The 24540-nt window shown below is 38.3% G+C and overlaps 1 protein-coding gene across 1 annotated transcript in view; it reads right to left on the bottom strand.

The window, feature by feature from the left end:
* The window catches only part of FANCM (DEAD/DEAH box RNA helicase family protein), a 78948-nt gene that overhangs the window by 41830 nt on the left and 12578 nt on the right, over positions 1–24540 (bottom strand). The window contains exons 10-12 of the mRNA XM_089987014.1: positions 22056–22249; positions 4388–4518; positions 298–358 (exon numbers count right to left, since the gene is read on the bottom strand). Coding sequence (XP_089843140.1) covers positions 298–358; positions 4388–4518; positions 22056–22249 — 386 coding nt within the window. The remainder of the gene's footprint in view (positions 1–297; positions 359–4387; positions 4519–22055; positions 22250–24540) is intronic.

Below are 24540 nucleotides of genomic sequence, written 5' to 3'. Positions count from 1 at the left end.
TCATCTTGTATAGTACCTTCAAGTGTATACAACTACTCTTTTAGTCAAGATCCACTAGTCCTGAAAGCGTAAAGGTCACTATATATATAGGTATTTTTCTTAAGTTCACAACAATAACCATAGTAGTGTTATCCAACATAAAGCAATATAACCAAATTCATAATTTTTACTGTATGTTACAATATAGAAAAATTCTATAATTATGGTGCGAGGTACAATGAGCATCTTGCAACATAGAGCAAAAAAGCTATAAACCCATGGAATAAATTTAGAAGTACCTGAAGAAAATGTTCCTACCTCACGCTGCCCCTATAGTTTGAAAAAATGATCACTCTTGATTCCTTGGGATCCTTGGTATCTACATCCAAATAAACTCAAAATTAGATAATTACAAGCACCAAGCTAAATATGAGACATGCATCCAAAAGTAAAACAACAAATTATAAAACTCAAAGGAAAACGTGAAGTGAAAATTTATCACTGGTAAATAGATAATTTAGTTTAGTTAAAAAAAAATGAACCAAGCAACAAGGAACTAAAAGTGTGAGACGATTTTACTTCTAAGAACCTATTGTAGACTCAAGTTCTAAGATTCTAGAGTTATTGGATTCCGTGTTTGTCATTTATAAGGCATCTTCACTATCATAGTTATTTCTTATTTCATTATAGCCAAATCCTGAATAATAGTCAAATACCATTGTGTTCCCTTTAGCATCTTATTTTCACTAGACTTGCCATTGCCATGGATTAAGTTCAGCAATAAATTAATAATCATAGAAAGGAGCCGGATGTTCAAGTACATAAAAGGATGTCCAAGAAAACCTTAAAGTACATAAAAGGATGTTCAAGTTATAGTAACTCTTATTAACATATTTTATAGTTTGGCCCATAGTTACCAGAAGCATGCTTTGGAAGCACCAAATGAGTTGCTTCCCCAACAATAAGGGAAGTGAGACAAGAGACACTTCCAAAATAGGAGAAGCATGTTTCTTTGAAATAGAGAAACACACTTCTCTCATTTCAAGAATCACACTTTATCATATGAGAACAACACTTCTTGTTCAAGGAAGCATGTTTCCCTCTTATTTTCAGGTTGTCTGCCCATTTTTAAGGGTATTTCAGTAAGTATTTTATGGGGCTCTTTTGCTTTCTCAGGGACATTCTAGAAAGAAGAAAATTGGGACAGGATTACCTCTTTGTTCCTTACCCTACCTTTGTTCTTCCCTAAGTTGGAATCAAGGGTTTTATTTCTGACCTCTTACCTTTGAAGCATGAGTCCAGTTAGCTGGTAAAGCGGCTAGGGATGACAAGACAATAATCATCTCCAAGCACGCCCTTAGGTGGTGAGGAGCTTGGGAGATTGCTGTCTGCCATAACGATAGCAAGTGGTAGCATCCTGTCTAAAATTCACTCAATGCTACTGCAAAAGAGGACCAAAAAGGCATCCTTGGAGCACAAATCAGCCAGAAAGGCTGGAATGGCTTTGTTCTTCCATTCATATGCCTCTGTTTTTTTCAATGTGTACCTCTCTCTCTCTCTCTCTCTCTCTCTCTCTCTCTCTCTCTCTCTCTCTCTCTCTCTCTCTCTCACGCCAAGAAGAAGGAAGTTTTTGTGACCTGTCATCTTTTGGTTTCATCTTTACTCTCATCAAGGACAGATGGAAATTGAAAGCTGGCCCCATCTTCATGTGTCCCCAGAACCAAGAGGAAAGTTTTTGTAACCAGTCATCTTTTGGTTTCATCTTTACTCTCATCTAGGACAGATGGGAATTGAAAGCTGGCCCCATCTTCATGTGTCCCCAGAACATACCCTAACCAACCAAAAAACAAAACCTTAACTCACTGTTATGACCACCACAATATCATATTTATTTAACTAATGCACACCAATGGGGTGAAATGTGAAGCACGAATGTTATTTCATTTTATACTTGTCAACTACTTTTTAGGCTTTTCATTTTCTTAATGATGATTACATATGGATGAATAGAATGAAATATACATAAAGTATTCTTTTTTCTTTGTTTGTATTTTTAAAATTTATATATCTATAACCCTTATGACTTGGTAAATAAATTAATGCTAATTTGCTTGAATATGTTAAAATGACAGGTAGAGTCCATATACCAATGCTTTTTTTATTTATTTCTTATATATTTATTCACTTCAACTTTACTTCATCTTGCCTCCTATTTTGCTTCCTTGTCAATTCCATGGTGCTTCACCTTTCGCATCCTAGTTGATTCCATGGCACCTTCTTTTTCACTTCCTTGGTGTTTCCATGTTGCTCCCTAATCGCTTCATGCTTCACACTTCATACATTTTTTAGTTGCTCGCTTCCCTGCTTCTGCTTTGTGAATCGCTTCCTGTGTCCATTTTGTATCCTAGTAACTATGATTTGGCCCTTTTGTTGGTGTATCTAGGTGCAATAAACTTCTTTTGGATATAGTTTAATTTTGTGTATCTCTTGACATATAGTAGCATTCTTGTCTTTTGCCTACTCTAGTTAAATTATGATGTATGCATTTAGGCAGCAACTACCTCTTTTCATAAAGAATGAACAGGAGTTTCTCATGTTTATGTTTTGATTCTACGTAACATGATATGAGAACAATAGACATCAATGCAATTGATTAAGTTCACTAGTCAATCATGATTCCTTTGTCACAGCATGTGTAGTCATCCAATTTGTCTGCGATATTTTGGTTCTGAACTCATTTATTCATATCAGCAGCTGACATCATCTACTAATCAGTAATCAGTAAAATTTCCGGAAAAGAAAGAAAATCTCTATCTTGAACAACTTTTGTTCTTGGGTGAAATGATTTTGACCAATCCACTGGTTGAATCAAGTGGTTTTCACTATATGGTTTGTTAACAGTTCTCTCAAAATTTGAGTGATTTGGTTGCTTTCTTTTGTTCAATTTTCTTGGAGTTTCTGGTGGGCTTTATTTGGCTGACGTCTGGAATGTTTCAAACTGATCCAAGATCCTGCTGTGTGACATGAATCATGAAATTTGACATTTTCAGAAACAAACTGCTTTCTGTTTGATTGGCACTTACACCTATTGATTTGGCTTCATTTCATCTGATCCGGATGACTGAAGTTTTTCTTGATTTCGGTCTCCCATCATTGTGATTTAGCCAACTATATTTTTTATTTGACTTTTGCAAGCCGTTATCCTTTCTAAGGTTGTTTTCAGTACATTCCTAACTTTTCTTCAGTTTGGATGATCTGCTGAAAGTACTTTTGGTTATAGTCTTGTTGGTGGCTAGTTTTAAACCATTTTACATCTATTGGGTTTACTGCTCACCCTGTGGCAGCAATGTGCACTTTATAGAGCTTTCATGTTCAGTTGTTTATTACATCATTTCATCATTATTACTGGCCTGTGTGACTTCATCTTTGAAGATTTTGCCATAAAATGGGATTATCATGTTCATATCTATGTCCAGATATTGGGAGAGTAGGGTGTATGCTAACTCTGTTGAAAATACTAAGAAATCTGCAATTGAGCCATTGTTAAGTGAAGAACTTGCTGCATTGTGCACTTCTGTAATCTGATTGATTTTATGGTCTTTTTATGGTCTTATAGATTTTCAGAATTCAACAATTGAGTTACAGCTGTTAAAAGCTTCCAAGAGGGCTAAGAAACTCACTTGACCAAAAGCACATTTTTTCTTCAGAAACTTGTAGAACTATGATTTTTCCTCAACACATCATTCCCCACCCTTCCAAAGTCGAGGGCACAAGTACAAAAAAGGAATATAAACAGGAGAAAAAAAAGTGAGTGCACATGCGACAGACAAACCAATGATATTGAGACAAGGGCTAGTTTAAAAACTCCTTGAGTCAACCCAGTGACTCGGTTCCAGTCGGTCATGTACAGGGTCAACCCAGCGAATGACCCGGAAGTGAACAAAACTCAGCCAAGTCAGTCCATAACTTGTCCGAGTCATAGGCTGACATGGCCGAGTCACCCGAGTGTAGGCATGAATCATCGGAGACCTATATACGTATGACATATTTTATAATATGCATCTATATTATATATAAATACATAAATGTACAAATAAATATAACATATAATATGCATATTATACAACATATATTAGTAATAAATATGTAAATAACATATTTATATGCTTATTTTACAGTCTTGATATAAAATAAAAAGTTGACATGACTCGGCCGAGTCACCGAGTTGACCAGCCGAGTCATGGGTCAACCCATGCCAGGTCGAGTCACAGCTCACTAAGTTTTAAAACTATGAGGGTTAGTTTGCTAGGAGAAACACCAGCAGCTCATTGAGGCAAAAGAGAACCCTAACAGATTTGCAAAAACAAATATACAAAACAAATGAAAATAATGAGCCCAGTTCACATACTGAAATGATCAGTCAGTACTTCCAACATCTTCAATAGTTTGGGATTTGGGGCACCATGAGATAAGCTTTGTTGCATCAGCAATTTCGCTTTCCACAGAGCCTCATTTTTACCCATGAACTTAGCAAATGTCCTGCAGCAAAAAAATGAAACATCATTCTGTATCTTCTCTATCCTAAATGAACAATGGAGTTGTCCACAAAATTCCAAAAAAGAATCAACACACATAAGCATCACAAAATTTATGTTACAAATAACAGAAATGTTTTGAAAATAAATTTATTTTACCACAGTAAATTGAAAAAAAAAAGATAAAACCCTGACAAAATCAGGAAAACTCAAAATATCCTTACTTTCAAAATATTGCAATTTTAATGAGATTTCAACACAATCTTAACACGACTTAAGATTGTTTTAACATATTTTCATATGCATGTCCTTTGTGTTCTAATACATTTCCGAGAATTTTCTTGATATTTTTCCAGAAAAAAAAATTTAAATCTCCCATGTTTTTTCCTTCCTGGGGAAATACCAAAAATGGTATTTGTGGCACTGCTTGAAACACAATAGGACTGTAAAGTACTTGTCAAAAGTTCTCAGAATTTCCTAGTAGAGTAGATGAATGTTGACAATATTAAGCAGCTTGTACCAAAAATGTACTTATTTGAGAAACCCACTCACCTCTGCTATGATCCTCTTTCCTGACTACAAAAGAAGTTAAAAGCACATGTCACATACTTTCTGCAGTCATGGACCTCAGAATAGAGTGTATTCGCCAAAAGGAAGCTTCAATTTCATCAAGTACTCAAATACTCTTTATGGCACTTTTTGTTTCATAACATATTTGTGGCACTTTTTGTTTCAAATGTGCAACACACATATTACACAACCACATGATACACAAATGTAAACACACACACACACATGTATGAGGACACATTGCTTAAACTCCTTCTAAGTCCAGGAATCAGTGGGAGCAACATAATGAAAGCCACTATCAAGGGCCATTAGCAATGGAGCTTCAGTTCAAAGTACAACAGAAGCATGGTTTTTGATCTTGTCATAAGCAGATTAGTATCTGTTGGAGGTTAAAGGAAATCGACAGATGTTGGTGTCAGCACAAAATTATGGTCTTACAAAATTCATAGCAATGAAACATAGGAAACATAAGATGATCATTTTCAATATACCAGGATTTTCTTTTTGAAATGCAAATTGGATGTCCTAACTATGTTCAGGCTTCAAACATTTCAATTCTATAATGAGAACCAATTTGATTCATGTGCTAAAAACTTTAGGAATGATGAAGGAGATCAATATATCCCTCGCCTTTTAAAGATTTTCTTAGGTAGTGGAATGAACCAGGAAATTTTTTGCCCAAACACACATTAATAGAATCATGTGTCAGACAGAATGCAAGGGCACATTGTTAAGACAGGGTTTACTCTCATGCATGCAGTGAGCTAAGGAAAGGTTTCTGGTCAAAAGTACTTCACACAGCATGTTTTTGAACAATTGTATGTCATCAAAAGCTCTTAAAAAAAGTTACCTTAACAAATACTTTTTGGGAAAAAACCATGGTTATTCCTTCATGATGGTGTTTGTTTGCGTACATTATGTGTATGTGGACAATTCTACCTGTCAAAAAAATTCACTTCAAGCTGAAGTGTAAAGATTGGCAGATTCTTATGATCATTACAAAGCCTATTGATACAACAGTCATAGACTCAGACAGGTGTTGATCTCAAAATGTGTAGTCTTTGATGGGAACAAGTTCAAGAATGAAAACTTAAAAGAAGGTAGAGATGCTGAATTAATCATACATGCTGGTCATTTTCCTTTAACCAGTGTTATTGAACTTGGCATGTTTTCTTCTAACCAAAACAAGCAGAGGGCAGTGTAGATGGCGGTGATTTCTTTCAGAATAATGCTTCAGTTAGTGCAGCTACAGAAAGAGAGAAAGATTCATCACATGTTGAAAAGCACAATAGACATTATGTTGTACCTCTCCAACTGTATAAAAGAAAAGGAATCTTAGTTATGGTCCTAACACGAATGGCGAACAAACCACAGGTGAATAAGGTACTCCCGATGAAGAGGCTTCAGAAATTGTAGCAACAAATAATAATGAAGGTACAACTCATGTCTCTTCACAAGGTGAATCCTCAAATGCGGCCAGTGATACGCAAAAAGGACAAGCATGTCATTCAATTAGAGTAAAACAACATATTGAATGTTTTGTTAGCTATGAGACTTTCTCATGTAAATTTCAAAGCTTCTTTTGTGTTCTTGAACACTCTTGAGAGCCTGTAATAAAGTGAAGCATCATCCTCGCTAGATAGCAGGAATGAATGAAGAGATGGCTGTATTACACATGTGGAACGTGAGAGACTGAATAGACCAACTGATAAGAATGTAAGGTCCAAACGGGTATACAAAATTGAACAGCAGTCCAATGATAATATTGAGTGATATAAGGCCCAATTAGTGACTAAGGGTACACATAAGTGTATGGTCTCAACTCTCAACTCTCAACTATGAAGAAGCATTTAATTTTAGTCTTGCTGGTGAAGATGAAAACTATGCAAAGAGTACTTTCATTTGCCACTACTTATAGATGGAATATGGAGTTGCTAGATGCCAAGTGTCACACCCCAAAACAGGCCCATAATTGGTCATGTCTCAGTATGTGACTATCGAACTGTTCATTTTTGTCTATAACCCAACTTTCATTAAAATCTCCAATACACAAGGTGAAAAAACATTGTGAGATGATTATAATGTCTTCCAAAAGATGAAAGTAATAATTTCACTCCATTGTTAAGATGCTTGACTTCCTCATCGAAGTATCCTATGAGCATCTCTCTAATTTCTTGCTATTTCTATCAAGTTCTCACTGTGAATCAATAATAACATTTAATAAATTACATGATGAACAACTAATTACAGCTTTAATAATTAGGCTTCTATGGTTTAAAAAAAAGTTGAAAAGACATTTACAAAAAGTCAACATAATAAATCATCAATCATTTTTGCAAATTCAGTTTGAAACACAAAAACCGTTTTTCAAATGAGATATATATAAAAGACAATAAAATAGATCTTAAAACACTTTGTAAATCACTTTGAGAATCTATGAAATAATTATACAATTTCTTATCTTATTAAACTTTTAGAAAATATTTTCTTTTAAATCCGATTCACATTCCCACCAAAGTCCCGAAAAGGCTGATAAACCTCAATTTTATTTGGGCTGATAAAATCCTCTGACACTTCAAATGGGCCGATAAATAATAGTTAGTGGCAGCTTCCATCACCCATTACATATCCGAAAAGTGCCAAAGATCTCATATCCTCTCAGAAACTCCCGTTAGAAGTCATGCACCTTCGACACACCTTCGACCAGAGTTTCATACGCTGCAGAGGAGAAAGAGATTTACAAGAGGGAGAGGCAGCAATGACTGGCACGATTCTCTTATGAGAGATCGTGCCCTATATTTAGTGTTATATAAGGTACAAGCTGGATCGGGCTGGTCGGCCCATATCCGATAACATCAACCTGTAAATATAATACAAAGAAAACATTTTGGGTCTAGAACCAGACCCGTTACACTTCATTCTCAATACTCTCCCTCAAGTTGTCAATGGTTTTGTACCATGGACAACTTGTTCTTCAAGAACAAAAAATGCATACTGGTAACACCCTTAGTGAACAAATCTGCCACTTGATCAGTGGCAGGAACATAAGCAGGATCAACTTCTCTATCTTCTATCTTTTGTCGAATGAAGTGTTGATCAATCTCTACATGCTTTGTGCGGCTATGGTGAATAGGATTAAAAGCAATCTGTATGGCACTCTGATTATCACACAAGAGAGTGTGGGTAGAATAGATTATCCGACTTCAGTCAAAAGATGTCTCAGTCATGTGGCCTCTGCTGTAGCAGCTGCCATAGATCGATACTCAGCTTCAGTACTAGATCGAGCAATTGCACGTTGTTTCTTGCTACTCCACGGTATCAAGTTCTCATCAAGAAAGACACAATATCCAGAAAATGACCGCCTGTCCATCCGGATCTCTAGCCCGATCTGCATCTTTGTATACATCCAGTCGATGTTGTTCTCCTTTGGACTTGGACTGATAATAAACTAGACCATCTCCACAAGTTCCTTTAAAATATCGAAGGATTCTCTTGACAGCATTCATATGCTCTGTTTGTGGGTCATGCATGAATTGTGAGACTTGAATCACTGCATATACAATGTCTGGTCTAGTGAAGGTGAGATATTGAAGCATACCCACAAGACTCCGATAGTGTTTGGAATCTTCATATACTTCCCCATCCTCAGAACCGAGTTTATGATTAAGGACACTAGGAGTGGATAGTGGTTTACAATCTTTCATGCCTGCCTTGTCCAATAGGTCTAAATTATATTTGTGTTGGGTTAGTGACAGGGCTTCATCTTGTCGATCCACCTCAACCCCCAAGAAATAACGCAAAACCTCCAAATCTTTCATTTTAAACTAGCGACTTAGTAAAATCTTGGTAGCTTCTATGTGTTCATCAGAGTTCCCAGTAATAATAATATTGTCCACATATATAAGAATCAAGGTACGTACCTGATGATCTCGAAAAATAAAAAGTGAATGATCAAGATGAGATCGAACGAATCCATGCCTCTGAACTTCAATAGAGAAACTATCAAACCATGAGCGGGAGGCCTGTTTTAGCATATAGATGGCTCTTCGTAGCTTGCAAACATGTGTGTTGGGGCTATGTTCTGTATAACCAGAGGGTTGCTTCATATACACCTCTTCTTTGAGACTACCATGCAAAATTGCATTTTTGACATCAAGTTGGCTTAGAGACCATCCATACTGAACTGATAAGGACAGAACTAATCGAATAGTTTTCATCTTAATCACAGGACTAAAAGTTTCGTCATAATCTTGCCTGCATTCTTGAGTGAACCCTTTCGCTACTAGCCTCGCCTTATAGCGTTTAATGGATCCATCGGGTTTATACTTGATTTTATATACCCATTTAGATCCTACAACATTCTTGTTCGATGGTCTAGGAACAATCTCCCAAGTTTCACACTCATGTAAAGCTTTCATTTCCTCATTCATAGCCTCAACCCATTTGATTGACATGGATGCTTGTGAGAAACTGATAGGTTCATCATGCTTTTCAATATGAGAGATGAACAGTTGTAAGTATGTAGAGAAGTTGTTATAACTTACCCATCTTTCAATAGGATGGTGAATCCTCTCAGGCCTCCTGGGTTGCACAATAGGTCGTTGAATATTGTTTTTGTTGCGCCGCACATAGGTAATTCCTTGAAACTTTGTAACATCTGAAACGACAGGCATAGTAATATCTTGTGTGTTTGACAGCCTTTCCTTTTCTAGGTATACATTTGTACTATGTCGTTCTGCAGATAGTGTGTGACATGAGGGTTCGTCATGCGTCGCCATTTGATCAAGCACCTCAACACCAAGCAATGGCTGATAACTTTCAGCATCCTTACTGTGCCCCTCTGTACTTCCTGAATCATCAATATGAGTCTCGTCAAACACGACATTCCGTGAAACTTTGATGCGACTGGTAGTGGGGTCATTATTGAGACTATTAATTACGTTTATACTCATATTAAATTGAATCGGGTTTTGGGCTCTTGATTATATGTTTTGTATTGTGTTTTATATTTTGGGTTTGGGTCCAATGTATTTAACGTGATCCATTTACTTCCTTTATAATGAAATAGGGCACGATCTTCTTAATTAATTGAAGACGTTCCCCTTGCTACAGTAGCCTCCCAATTGCTCTCTCTCATCCCTCTCTTCCTCTACGCACAGATAAGATCTGATGAAGCTTTCTAACATGGTATCAGAGCAGGCAAAAATCTGATCATGGTTTCTGCACAGCGAATCAATTCCAAAAGGTGTCTTGTGAGATCTTCTCTTGTTGGGTCATCTCCTCTCCTCCTCATCCTCTCTTCTTCTTTCTTCTATCTTGAAGTCTCTTTTCACCTTAGGGCAGATATGATCAGACTCTGTTGTGCCCTAAATTTGGGCGACGGATCTGCCCCTCTCCATTTCACTCCACTCCTTTGGTCTTTATCAGATCGTCAGGATAAGGGTCTGCTACTGACGACTGTTCTGTCGGCCGATCTCTAATCAGATCTGAGATCTGTCTCCAATCGATTTCAACATCTACTTATGTTGTTCCCTATGCTCCTGTCGTTACCTAATCCATTTTCAGCCAAAAATCATATTCAAAATTTATTGTATTGGTTCTGATCAGATCTGCAACTGAGATCAGATCTGACACTATTTTTTTGACATTACCTTCGGAAATTTCTTCTTCTGAATCGCCCTTTTTTGTTTCAGACTTCCTTTCTTGAATATTTGGCAGCAAAAAAAGGGGGTTGAATCTGATCCGGTTACAAAAAAAAAGGGGGGGAGACTTACAACTAGACTTGACGTCACCAGATTTGACGTGATCTCTCAAAAAAAACAAAAACAGTTCACAGAAATTTTCAAACCAGGACCTTACACTTTCTGCATGTGTTTAGCTGGGTTGTCAGGGCTTGTTCATTTTCTATTTTTTGTCTAATCACTACCTTCATGGATTCTCCTACGTTGCCATCCAGCTTTTTAGGGCAACTCATCTCTGAAAAACTGAATAACATCAACTATTTGACCTGGAAGAGGCAGATATTGCCTTTCATCAAGAGTCTAGATCTCTATGGACATTTCGATGGAACGATTTTTTTGCCATCAGAATTTATCGTGCAGGAAGACAAGGATGATAAAAGGGAGGCTTCCAACAGGTTGATTCAAAATCCTGAATATACGACTTGAAGAAAAAGGGATCAAGCAGTTGTCGCCTACATTACCTCCACTCTTTCACAAGAGGTTCTTGTAGGCATTCAAGATGAGTGCTCAGCAATAGAGTTGTGGAAACAACTTGCCAAGACCTATTCACAGGTCTCAGAAGCTAGAGTACTGCACCTAAAGCGGGAGTTTCAACTTCTAAGGAAGGAGAATATGAATGTCACAACATACATGAACAGAGTAAAGACCGTCACTGACCAGTTGGCTATGGTGGGTTGTGTGGTTTCTGATAAGGACAAGGTACAACAAACACTGAATGGACTCGGGCCAGATTACCATATGTTGGTAACATCTCTTTTGTGCCTTCCTTCGCTTCCCAACTTTGAGGATCTTCTTGCCAAGCTACTACAATATGAAATAACCATCAAAGGAGACGAAGTCGGTCACAATTCAGGAGGTCAAGACGTGTTGATCACAGGAATGTCTATAGGGAGAGGCTATGGGAGTTTTCGAGGAGGACGTGGACAAATGAGAAATAACCAAGGGGGCGTGGTTTGTTGCCCATGCCTAACACACTGCCAGGCTTGCCTTCGGGAAACCAGAGTTTCAAAAATGTTCCAACGTGTTACTTATGCAACAAAAGAGGACACATTAAGGCGAATTGTTGGCACAATCCCCAAAATAAAGGAAAAGCGAATGTCACAGGATTGTTAAGCAAGGGAAAAGCAACAGAAAATCCAAGGGATGAAGAAAATGTTAAAAACCTTTTAACATCAGCCTTATCGGGATTGAATCTTAAACAGAATGATCAAGGAACTTGGTACATCGATTCTGGAGCCGCTGCCCACGTAACAGGTGATATTGATAAAATTTTGAAACCTATCTCTTATCTTGGAAAAGCAAGTATCAAAACTGGAGATGGAGTTCTCCATCCAATATCTTATACCGGAAATGTGAACATTCCTCTTGGTAATGGTTCCTTAAAACTAGCCAATGATTTTCATTCTCCTAATATTGTCAAGAATATTAATTTTGTCTCTAAACTTGTTGATGATACTCATTCTAGCGTTGAATTTACCCCCTCTTCTGTCTGTGTCAAGGATCCACTCACGAAGAAGACGCTCGTTGAGGGTGAGCGGAAGGGAAACATGTATGTCCTCAAAGAGGCTTCTTCATCAGTTCGAGGGACTACATCAGAGTTATCTGTTAATAAGCCAGTCACATTAGAATCATCTAAGGATTGTTTAAGTTTGTCTTTATGTAATAAACCAGATATTTGGCATCGCCGTTTGGGTCATTGTAGTAATTCCTTTCTAGAGAAACTAGCGTCGAGTGGTTTTATTTCAAAGTCAAGTCAATGTCACAAGGCAGATAACCCTCTTTGTTCTAGTTGTCAATTGTGTAAGAGTCATGTACTCTTGTTAGATTCAATAAATGAAAGAGCCTCTTTTCCTTTCAAACTTGTTTATTTCGATGTTTGGGACCTGCTCTACAATCCTCTCTAGTAGTCGATACTATGTCACATTCATTGATAGTTACTCCAGGTACACTTGGATTTATTTTATGAAATATAAATATGAAGTGTTCAAATTCTTCCAAGAGTTTCATGCCTTTGTCGTCAATCAATTCAATACTAAAAGTCAACATTTCCAGTGCGATGGAGGGGGGGGGTATCTATCGAAAGAATTTACTAAATTTCTCCAAAGTAATGGGATAAGGCGTAAAATATTTTGTCCTCACACGCCACAACAAAATGGAGTGGCAGATGGAAAACATTGACATATTATAGAAAGTGCCCTCAGTATGTTGCATGATACTCATATTCCTTTAAGTCTTTGGACGGAAGCTTTTCACTCTGCAGTCTATGTTATAAATCGCTTACCGATGAAGTTGTTAGATAATTTGTCTCCTTATTTTGTGTTGTTTGGTACTCAGCCTGATTATAGTAAATTATGAATATTTGGATGTGTATGCTATGTTCATATTGATATCTCTCAACGTAACAAGTTTCAAAAGAAGGCGTGTAGATGCAGATTTGTTGGATATGCAGATGAACATAGAGGGTCCAGTGCTATGATCCTGACACCAGGCACATTAAAGTCTCAAGAAATGTTGTATTCGATGAGAATAATGTTCAGGATTTGAACAAAGGAAATGAAAATGTCAAAGAGACAGAAAGCTATCAGCCATGGCTTGCGAGTGAATTGTTTGAGCAGTTGGGGATACATGATACTACCTGATGTCGTACAGTAACAAATGAATCCATGGAAGCCAGTAGAGAGCCTCATGAAGACGCGTTGACAGATGTTCAGGAATCTATCGTGTCATCTGATGTAGAGGAACCTCCGACATCTCTCACGACCTGTTTAAATGACAGAAAGATTAAGGGAGCAATATATGTTAGGCAGAACAGAAAGGGGACTCCTCACCTGACTGATCAAGTCAGGCGTTCAGAGAGGATCAGACATCCTATTGAAAGATGGGTAAGCTACAAAAACTTTTCTACAGAGATGCAATTATTTATTGCACAAGTTGACAAACAGGAAGAACCCATTCATTTCTCCCAGGCATCTTTGTCTTCAAAATGGGTTGATGCTATAAATGAAGAAATTGGAGCCTTGCATGAATGTGGGACTTGGGAAATAATTCATAGACCTACAGGTAAGAATGTTGTAGGATCTAAGTGGGTATATAAGATCAAGTATAAGCCTGACGGGTCTATTGAAAGACATAAAGCAAGACTCGTAGCTAAAGGGTTCACGCAGGCATATGGAGAAGACTACGATGAGACGTTTAGTCCCGTTGTGAAAATGGGGACCATTCGACTTGTATTATCCTTGGCGATTCAACATGGATGGCCTTTCAGTCAGCTTGATGTTAAAAAAGCCTTTCTGCACAGAGATTTGAAGGAAGAAGTTTACATGGAGCAGCCTCTTGGCTATGCAGAAAATGATCCTAAAACACATGTTTGCATATTGCGACGGGCTATCTATGGGCTGAAACAAGCATCTCGCTCATGGTTTGACAGCTTTTCTTTGAAAGTTCAATGGCATGGTTTTGTTCGTTCTCAACTTGATCACCCGTTCATTTTTCGAGAGCACCAGGTCAGTACTTTACTTCTCATATATGTAGATGACATCATCATTACAGGGAAATTCTCGTGAGCATATAGAGGCGACGAAGATCTTGCTGAGTCAGAATTTTAAAATGAAGGACTTGGGTGACCTGCGGTACTTCTTAGGGGTTGAAGTGGATCGATAGAATACTAGTCTCTTCTTGACTCAACAGAAGTATACTTTGGATCTTTTGGAGAAGTCGGGAATGAAAAACTGCAAGCCATTGAATACTCTCAGCATGTTAAATCACAAGCTCCGTGCTCAAGATGGAGAAATATATGAAGATCCAAAGCATTATCGTAGCTTAGTTGGAATGCTTCAGTACCTTACCTTTACAAGACCAGATATTGTGTATGCAATGAATCAGGATTCTTCGATATTTAAAGGGAACCCTTGGAGATAGACTTGCTTATCATCAATCAAAGACAAAGGAAGACTCCAGACAACTTGAAGTGTATGCAAATGCGGACTGAGCAGGAGATCCAGACGATAGAAAATCAGTTTCTGGGTATTGTGTTTCTGGATGAGAACTTAATAGCATGGAGTAGTCGGAAACAACGTGTTGTTGCACGTTCCAACACAGAAGCCGAATATCGATCCATGGCGTCTGCCACTGCTGAAGTCACATGGTTAAGGCATCTATTAGTTGAGATAGGAGAAGAAGTGAAAGCTACTAATCTTTTCTGTGATAATCAAAGTGTCATTCAAATTGCCTTCAATCTTATCCATCATGGTCGAACGAAACATATAGAGATTGATCAACATTTCGTTCGACAAAAGGTAGAGGACAAAGAGATCATTCCAGCCTATGTGAGAACAGGAGATCAAGTTGTTGATTTATTCACCAAGGGCCTTACAAATGCTCGTTTTTGGTATCTTAAAGGCAAGTTGTCCATGGTGCAAGACCATGCACAACTTGAGGGAGGGTATTGAGACTGTTAATTACATTTATACTCATATTAAACTGAATCGAGTTTTGGGCTCTTGATTGTATGTTTTATATTGTGTTTTATATTTTAGGTCTGGGTCCAATGTATTTAACCCGATCCATTTACTTCCTTTATAATGAAATAGGACACGATCTTCTTAATTAATTGAAGACGTTTCCCTTGCTATAGCAGCCTCCCAATTGCTCTCTCTCATCCCTCTCTTCCTCTACGCATAGATAAGATCTGATGAAGCTTTCTAACAGTCATAGCACTGATATCCTCTATACTGATCAGCATACCCAACAAACCTGCACCTGCATGCCTTGTTCTAAAACTTATCACGTTGAGAATTGTCAATATGAACATAGCATATGCAGCCAAACACACACGAACCCCAAAGAGTGTAAAATAAGGGGATTGGTCGGCTAGCAACTTCATTGGCAGTCGATTTATGACATAAACAGTTGAATGAAAAGCTTCTGTCCATAAATTTAAAGGAATATGAGTGTCATGTAACATTCTCAGCACACTTTCTATAATGTGCCGGTGTTTTCTTTCTGCCACACCATTTTGTTGTGGTGTGTGTGGACAAGATATTCGACGACCTATTCCATTATCTTGGAGAAATTTAGTAAATTCCTTCGATAAGTATTCTCCTTTATCGTCACAATGAAAATATTGAATTTTAGTTAAAATTGATTACCAACTAAAGCACAGAACGAGCTGAAAAGCTTGAAAACTTCAGATTTATGTTTCATAAAATAAATCCAGGTGTATCTGGAGTAACTATCAATGAAGGTAACATAATAATGACTGCCCAATAAAGAAAGTTGTGGGGCAGGTCTCCAGACATCAGAATAAACAATTTCAAAAGGCATAGAAGCTCTTTGATTTATTGAATGAAATAGAATAACATGACTCTTGCATAATTGACAACTGGAACAAAGATGAAAATCAGCCTCAACATTCAAACTAGACTGCGGAACAAGTCCTCTGGACACAAGCTTCTCAATAAATGAATGATTACAATGACCAAGACGACGATGCCAAAACTTTGGCTTATTACATTGAGATACACTAAAACAATTTTTGAATGACATTGGACGAACTGGCTGTGAATTTATTGATGCATCACAAACTGGAAGAGACTCCTTAAAGACATACATGTTTCCCTATAGTTCTCCTTCAACGAGCGTCTTCTTCGTGAGAAGATCCTCGACACATACAGAAAAAGTAAATTCGACAGAAGAATTAGTATCATCGACAAGTTTAGAAATATAAACAATGTTTTTAACAATACTATGAGAATGATAAACATCAGATAAAGGTAATGAGGAATCGAGGAGTGGAAGGGAAATGTTTCCAACATAAGAGATAGGATGAAGGGCACCATCTCCAGTTTTAATACTAAATTTACCACGATAAGGTATGGGTTTCGAAATCTTACCAACATCACCTGTCACATGTGCAGTAGCCCCGAAGTCAATGTACCAAGTCCCCTGCTCAGTTTGTTTGAAGCTCAACTCTGAAAGAGCAGAAATCAAGACACATTTTCCTTTTCATCATCTTTAGGGTCGTCCCCTGCTTGTCCTCTAGTAGAGAGCCCAGCACCACTAAATTTGCCTTTGTTTTGCAGATTATGCCAGCAATTTGCTTTAATGTGCCCCTTTTTTTACGCTGAAAACATGTTAGTATATTTCTAAAATATTGGTTCCCTAGATACGAGTTAGGTGACATGTTGGGTGTGGGAAGGAACCCATGGCCTCCTTGGTTACCTCTTCTGTGTCCACGTCTGCCTCGAAAACCCACACATCCTCGCCCTGACGCTATTCCTGTGACAAGTACCTCATGATTATTGGAATTAAGGGCAATCTCCTCACCTCTAATGGTAACTTCATATTGCAGTAACTTAGCCCGTAGATCTTCAAAACTGGGCAATGAAGGAAGGCATAGAAGAGAGGTGACTAACATGTGGTAGTCAGATCCCAAACCATTCAGTGTCTGTTGAACCTTTTCTTTGTCAGGAATTACGCAACCCACCATGGCTAGTTGATCTGTAATACTCTTGACTTTGTTCATGTAACTGATAAACTTTCTTTCTTCAAAAGCTGAAATTCTCTCTTTAAATGCAAAATTCTGGCTTCTAAAATCTGTGAATAAGTTTAAGCCAATATCTGCCACAACTCTCTGGCCGAACATGAACATTCATCTGGAATGGCCACTAATACCTCTTGGGAAAGCGTAGAGGTAATGTAAGCCACAACCGCCTGATCTTTTCTTCTCCATGTTGCAAACTCTGGATTACAAACCAATTTATTGTAAACCTCCCCTTTATCATCCCGCTCTTCCTGCAGGACAAATTCTGGTGGTGCATGAATCATTCCATCAAGATATCCAGAGAGATCCAAACTCTTAATAAAAGGCAAAATTTGCAGCTTCCAGGTCAAGTAGTTTGAGTTGTTTAATTTCTCAGATATGAGTTGTCCAAGAAAACTGGAAGGAAGGGAAGGAGAATCCATGTGGAAAGATAACAAGAGAACATTCTGACCAGCAGTTTGATTTTCCAGCAATGTAAATCTGTTTTTCCTCCTTTTTTTTCTTTTTTTTTTTGCTGCAAATAGTCAGAAGTAATCAGTAGAACAAGACAAGGTAATGATCTAAAATTTTCGTTGGATCGAAACTTTGATTAGTTTTTTTTTTAAATAACAAACATGAAGATAAGAAACGAAATGTCACGTTAGGACAAAGAACTAGATCAGGTCAGATTCCACTTTGAGGCGTTGAAATCTTATTCAGATCTGATTCAACAAGCTGAACAAGAAGGAATAATTAGATAAAAGATTTTGATCAAGAATTGATTTGAAAGACGAGAAATTTAGATTTAAATGGAAACACAAGTCTAATACGATCAGATTCGATTTAACCCTGCTGAAGAGAAAAATCAATCTGTCACGACCAGATTTAATTTAATCTGGCTTGAACAAAAGCATTAGATATGGAACGATCCAATCCAGCGTTACAGAAGAAAATAATAACCGAGTTTTAAGTTTTAAAAGAAACAGATCTGGTTTGACGTGACCAGACTGTTTGGTGTGACCAGATTTAATATTGAGAGACTGAAATCTTGAGAAGGAAGGAAGATGTGTAAGGATTTAAGAAAGAAAGAAGTTTTAGCCTAATACGATGAAATCTGATCTGACGAGATTAGATTTAGAATCAAGGAAAGGAAAAAGAGAATATCGACCTGGTACTTACTTCTCGACCCGCTCTGATACCATGTTAGAAGTCACGCACCTTCGACCAGACTTTCATACGCTGCAGAGGGGAAAGAGATTTATGAGAGGGAGAGGCGGCAATGACTGGCATGATTCTCTTATGAGAGATTGTGCCCTATATTTAGTGTTATATAAGGTACAAGCTGGATTGGGTCTGTCAGCCCAGATCCGATAACATCAACCTGTAAATATAATACAAAGAAAACACTTTGGGTCTAGAACCATACCCATTACACTTCATTCTCAATAACTCCAATGGGATGATAACTAGTGGGGGATTCGACCTTTGCCATGGGCTACATCGAAGGGCCAATTGATTTCTCAAGATAGTCGATTGGGCTAATAAACCCCAATGACAAGCAAGTGGGTTGATTACCTTATTCAATAAGGGGCCCATACCCCGATAAGGTTGTTGGGGTTTGATATATCATCTGGCTAACAGTCCACTTGCATTTATGTGAATGGATGTTTAAATTTAAATACTTAAAATTCAATAAGAATAAACTATCTAACCCTTCAACACCATGGAACCTCTTCACTACAGCCCTTCTTCCTTCCATGACAATTGTGTGCCCTCTAGACTATTATTGTGCTTTATAATGTTGATCCTTTCATCGACCACTAATCTTTATCCCTTGCCACTACCACCATCTCTTCATGAACATTGCCTTGTTTGCTAGTTGTTGCATGCATATACCTAATCCCTCTCTTTGAATTAAGAGGGCGATTAGATTATAGTCCGCTAGATATACTCCGTTTCTAGAGTGCCAACCTTCAAAAACAATGCCCTAAAATCTACAGATAACCCATCTTTCACTTTGCTGGCCTATGAAAGATAGAAGAAAGGTATAGTCATTAGCTTGTAAAAACCAGCTTTATTAGAGTGATCTAGGTTGAGAAAGAAATGCAACAGAGATTAAACTTACCAGAAACAACCTAACAGTTGCCATCCTACAATAATCATGTTTGCTTTGGAAGATCTACTAACTGCACTCTGACCACTTAAATCTCACCAACTGGCCATGGCCACTGGAAATTAGGGCAGCACAACAAGCCGAGCTAGCTCGGGCTTAGCCTGTTTAAGCCCAACTTGAACTCGCCCTAAAAAATAAATGAGTTGAGCTTGAGCAAGGATTCAGGCTCAGTACACATAAACAGGCCGAGCTTGAACAGGAAAGCGAGCTCGGATAAGCTCGACAAGTTTGATTAAGCTCAGCACACATAGTTTGTGAAGATGAAGTTTTCATATACATAATTTAATTTTTTTTGTTCATTAAGTGAACAAAAAGAGGTCTTATCCTATTGGGTAAGATATTGGTCACTTGTGGAGGAGGTGGGGAGTTTGAATCCTACGCCTCCTCTATTAATTTCAAAACCCTTTTCGCATTGTTTTCAAAGCTTTTAAAATACAAAAGATGGTCGGCTCAAGCCGAGCTGAGCTCAGCTCAAGCTCAACTTGAGTTGATCACAAACACAGGTTGTTCAAGCTCGAGCTGAACTTGAACAACCTGTCTTTCCTAACAAGCCAAGCCTAGCCAGCCCAAGCATGGCTCAAACTCGGCTCATGTGCAGCCCTGCTGGAAATCACATATCTTATTTCACCGCACATCTGAATAGCTTTATCAAATATATTGAAACAGCAACTTACCTGCTCATTTGGTACAGAGTAGGTATGCATATCAAATCAATACCCTTAAATGACAAAAAGAAATGCAACAAAACAATATTTCATTTCACAAATGAAAAGGACCATAATTAGGAGAGCAGCTGAAAAATCTAACGTTATTCACAAAACTTCATTTTAGATAATTGTGGCTATACAGTACTATAATCTGAATCAAACATTAGATATGGATGATGGGCCATATCTAGTGATTCCAATGCCTATCCTGATTGATACGAAGAGAAAAGAAAACAAACATAGATCACAAGGTTACACTCTTAACATCTTTACAAAAAGCATCATTAAGCATATCAAGCATCTTTAGAAAAAAAAAATACTGGAAGAAACAATCAAAGCCAAAAACTAAAAAAAAATTATTTTGCAAATAATCACCCAAATTATTTCACAGTAAGTACATTATCAAAAGTTACAACCTATGTCACATAGGTGCGGGTGCGGGTGCGGGTGCGGGTGCGGGTGCGGGTGCGGGTGCGGATGCGGGTGCGGGTATGGATGCGGGTACGGGTACAGGTGCTGGGGAAAAAAAACGGGCGCGAGGTACAGGGTGCGGGAGGGTATATATAATCTCAAACAGACCTGGCACTGTATATCCAGACTGATTCAAACCTGGGTTTACTTTGACTCAGGTCTGAATAAGACTGAGTCAAAGCAAACCCAGGTCCAATTCAGACCTAGGTCTGCTTTGACACAACACTGAGTCTAACTTGGGTCAGAGTCCAAGTCCAATTCAGACCTGGGATGCTTTGACCTAAGTCTGAATCACACTTGGGTATAAACAGATCCAGGTCAGACCTGAGTCTGACCCAGTTAACACCTGGCTGATTGCTTGTGTCAGGTGTTGTAAAACTATAAAAAAATAAGGAAAAGGGGAAAAGGGGAGAGAGAGAGAGAGAGAGACTTGATGTGTATGCAACAGAGGAGGAAGAAGAGGAGGAGATGGAGGAGGTGGGGGTGGAAAAAGAGCAAAAGCAAAAGGGAGCAGGAGAGGAGGAAGAAATGGAGGAACAAAAGGAGAGCGAGAAAGAAGAGAAATGGAGAGAGAGAGAGAGGTACGTACTTGAAGGTGGGGCTCGCTAAAAAGGACGCAGGAGGAGAGAGGTATGTACTTGAAGGTGCAATGGAGTTATGGAGGAGGAGTTAACCTCCTGCCCCCTCTTTTCTTCTTTTTTTTTCTAACTTGAAAGTCAGAAATTGGACTCAGTCAACACTGATCGAGTCCAATTTCGGACATTTTTGAGTTTGGGTGTGGTTGACGAAGCACCCAAAAAGTTTGACCGCACCCGGTGCAACGAGTCCCGCACCCACGACGCGTCGCATCGACACGTGTGCGAGGGTTGCTTGGCTGAGTCTATGTGACATAGGCTACAACCCATCAACGTGAATAATACTTTAAGAAAAAAGTGTATACCTTGGTGAGGAAAATATAGCTCAGAAACTGTCACAAGGATTCGGCCAACAGGGTGTCGCACCCGCGTCGACGCGATGCGATGCGACTCGACTCGGGTGTTGGTGCGGCACTCGGTGCGGTCAAGCCGACCCTGGGTGCGGTCAATGCACCCAGGGTCATAATTGTTCATTTTGGACCCACAATAAAAAAAATATGAAAGGTGGTGATACGAGTGTATATCTGTTAAAAATTATATATATAATTATATAATATATATACCCTCCCGCACCCAAGTTTTTTTAAAGTGCCGCATCGCCGCACCAGCACCTATGTGACATAGCTCTCAGAAAGTATTAATGCATATGGGCACTAAGATCATTAACCTCACACACTAACATATTGAAGAAAATGTCACAATAAGTTAAGATAAAGCACCACACCCTTGCTGCATTTTCTCATGCAACATTTCATATGATGGTCTTATGCCATGACTTGAAAGCAACTTCCGAATGTAGTAGAGAGTGATGAGAACTCCAAAGCATCCCTCCACCTCCCCATAATTTGCTTGATGAAGACTTGCAGGAGGAAATTGACGAAATTTGTCCCTTGAATTAAGCAATGCACAAGGGCTAAACTGACAACAATCAAAGAGAAAAAAAGACATCATGTTAATCCACAAGCTTCCTCAGTTCAGCAGTACAGCATTACTTCTTTACAGTAAGGCAAAACATATTGGCAATCTCAAGAAACAATGGCATCACCACACGGAACGAGGCTACTATTGGTCAATATGGTTAACCTCCACAGCTTGTGATAAAAGCAATTCTGAGTGCAGATGTTCTTTATCGGCTTGTTTATTACAGGAAGTGAAATAAGTTAAATAACTGATTGACAAATTTTAAGAAAATAATTTCATTAATTTCATGAAAATAGAAAGTGCAAAATTAATTGAATAATTCTATTAAAAAATTTTACACACAAATACATGAAACCGCCCCTATTTAAGCATTGTGACAACAAGGCATTTTAATAATTTCACATAAGGATGTCCGCTCATTTGGTATTTTTGTAATTTGCTTCTAGTTAATTGTGTACTAACTCTTTGTTTGTATTGGTAGATGTAATTTAATTGTAAGTTTATAACCCAGTGTATTGTAATTTGTCCCTTTAGGGCTCTTCACATAAATAAAATTTTATGGAGTTGGCTTCCCACCATCAAGAACTTTTGGAGGTCACGACTGGTTAGTTCCTATCTTTCACCTTGGTTTGCATGCAGGAGCAGGTCTGTATGATTTTCATGGTATCAAAGCCAATAAAATCATCCTTTCTGATTTGGGTCCACTCGTTAGCATCTGAAGTTGAGATTTGTGTCTTCTTACCTAAGTTCTTCACCTCTTAATCTTCATCACTTTCTTGATTCCTCTCTTCTCTTCTTCAATCAACTTTCTTCATCTTCATCATTTTCTTGATTCCTCTGTTCTTTCCAATTTTCTTTCCAATTTTTCTCTCTTTCTTTCTCTTCTTCTCTTCTTTCTTCTTCCTTTTTTGCTTCGCTCTTTTCTTCTTTCTTCTTTGTTCTATCCTTTCTTTCTACCTGCCGTGGCTAACACCATTGTCAGCACTAATCGCCGAACCTTGCTAGCAGCCAACTTGCTGGCATCAAAAGGCCATAGAATCTGACATCAGCAACTGCATAGTGTTGAAGTCAGATTTTCTCCCTTTCTCCTTATTGTGTGGCTTGTCCTTTTTTGCTTGATTTATTTGGTTTATCGGTTTCTATGTCATGGACCCAAATACATCTTCAAACCAGTAGGTCCCTGAAGTGAGAATCAAATTAAACCTATCAAACCACTTTGTGTGGAAAGAGATTGTTGCCCCTTACATTTAGTGCATGAAGCTTTGGGATCAAACAGAAGGATCAGATCATCTACCTTAGTTCATAGCAAAGGAAGAGACAGCTTAAGGAGGGAAGCAGGCCAAAGTAATGCATGTGCAAAATCCAACCTATGAAGATTTGATAGCAAAAGATCAAGGCCTTATTGGCTGGATCAACTCAACCATGTTAAAAAGGATACTCACCCAAGTTATTGATCTCACCACGGCAGCGGATCTTTGGAATGAGCTAAAGAGTTCTTACGCCAAAGTCTCCTAGGTAAGCTTGATGAACTTAATGAAAAAGGTGTATAGTGTTTTGGGTCTGGATCCTATACCAGACCCGAGTTCATTCCATTTTATGTATTAGTGTAAAATTTAAATGTATTTCTTTTTCTGGGTTGGGTTCGGATATTATATAAGACCCGACCTGACCCATGTACACTTAAGTGCCTTTATACAATGCATTAGGTCACGATTTCTGAGACACAGAAATCGTGACAGCCGCAGAGGCCCCTTTTGGTTTTCTCTTCTCGTCTCTCTCCCTCTCTTTCTCTGTTTTCTCTCTTAATGCAGGTGCAGATGAAATGCTAACATGGTATCAAAGCGTAGATCCTTCTAGAGGCAAAAAGGAACTCTGGCTCGTGACAATGATCAAAAATTTTGAGGTTTTTCGCTTCTCATTTTCTTTCTGTTCTTCTTTCTCCTTCGCCTCTTTTCTTTCCCCCTTTCTGAATCTTCCTGTGTACTCACACCTCACGTGAGTTACATTTTTGTGAATCTGTGATTCACGGGCACTCTATTCACGTGAATCCAGATCGTGGATTGACTGCATTTCACGTGAACTGGTTCACGTGAAGCATCGGACTTCTCCCAGATCGTGGGTTAACGTCTCTTCACGTGAATTCGTGAACTGATTCACGTGAGATATTAAACTTGTTCCTATTAATCGTTTGATTCCCTTTTCATTCTGTCTTTTCCAAAATCTCTCTGTTATAGTGCTTCCCTTTGATTTCCTGTGCTCTGCTGCACATTATCATTCTTGATTTCCCT

This window comes from Nuphar pumila, chromosome 1, assembly GCF_984573655.1.
Source record: "Nuphar pumila chromosome 1, dmNupPumi1.hap1.1, whole genome shotgun sequence".
Classification (NCBI taxonomy): Eukaryota; Viridiplantae; Streptophyta; class Magnoliopsida; order Nymphaeales; family Nymphaeaceae; genus Nuphar; species Nuphar pumila.
Note: the sequence above shows the minus strand (reverse complement) of the source record. Positions and strands in the feature narration are given on the sequence as shown.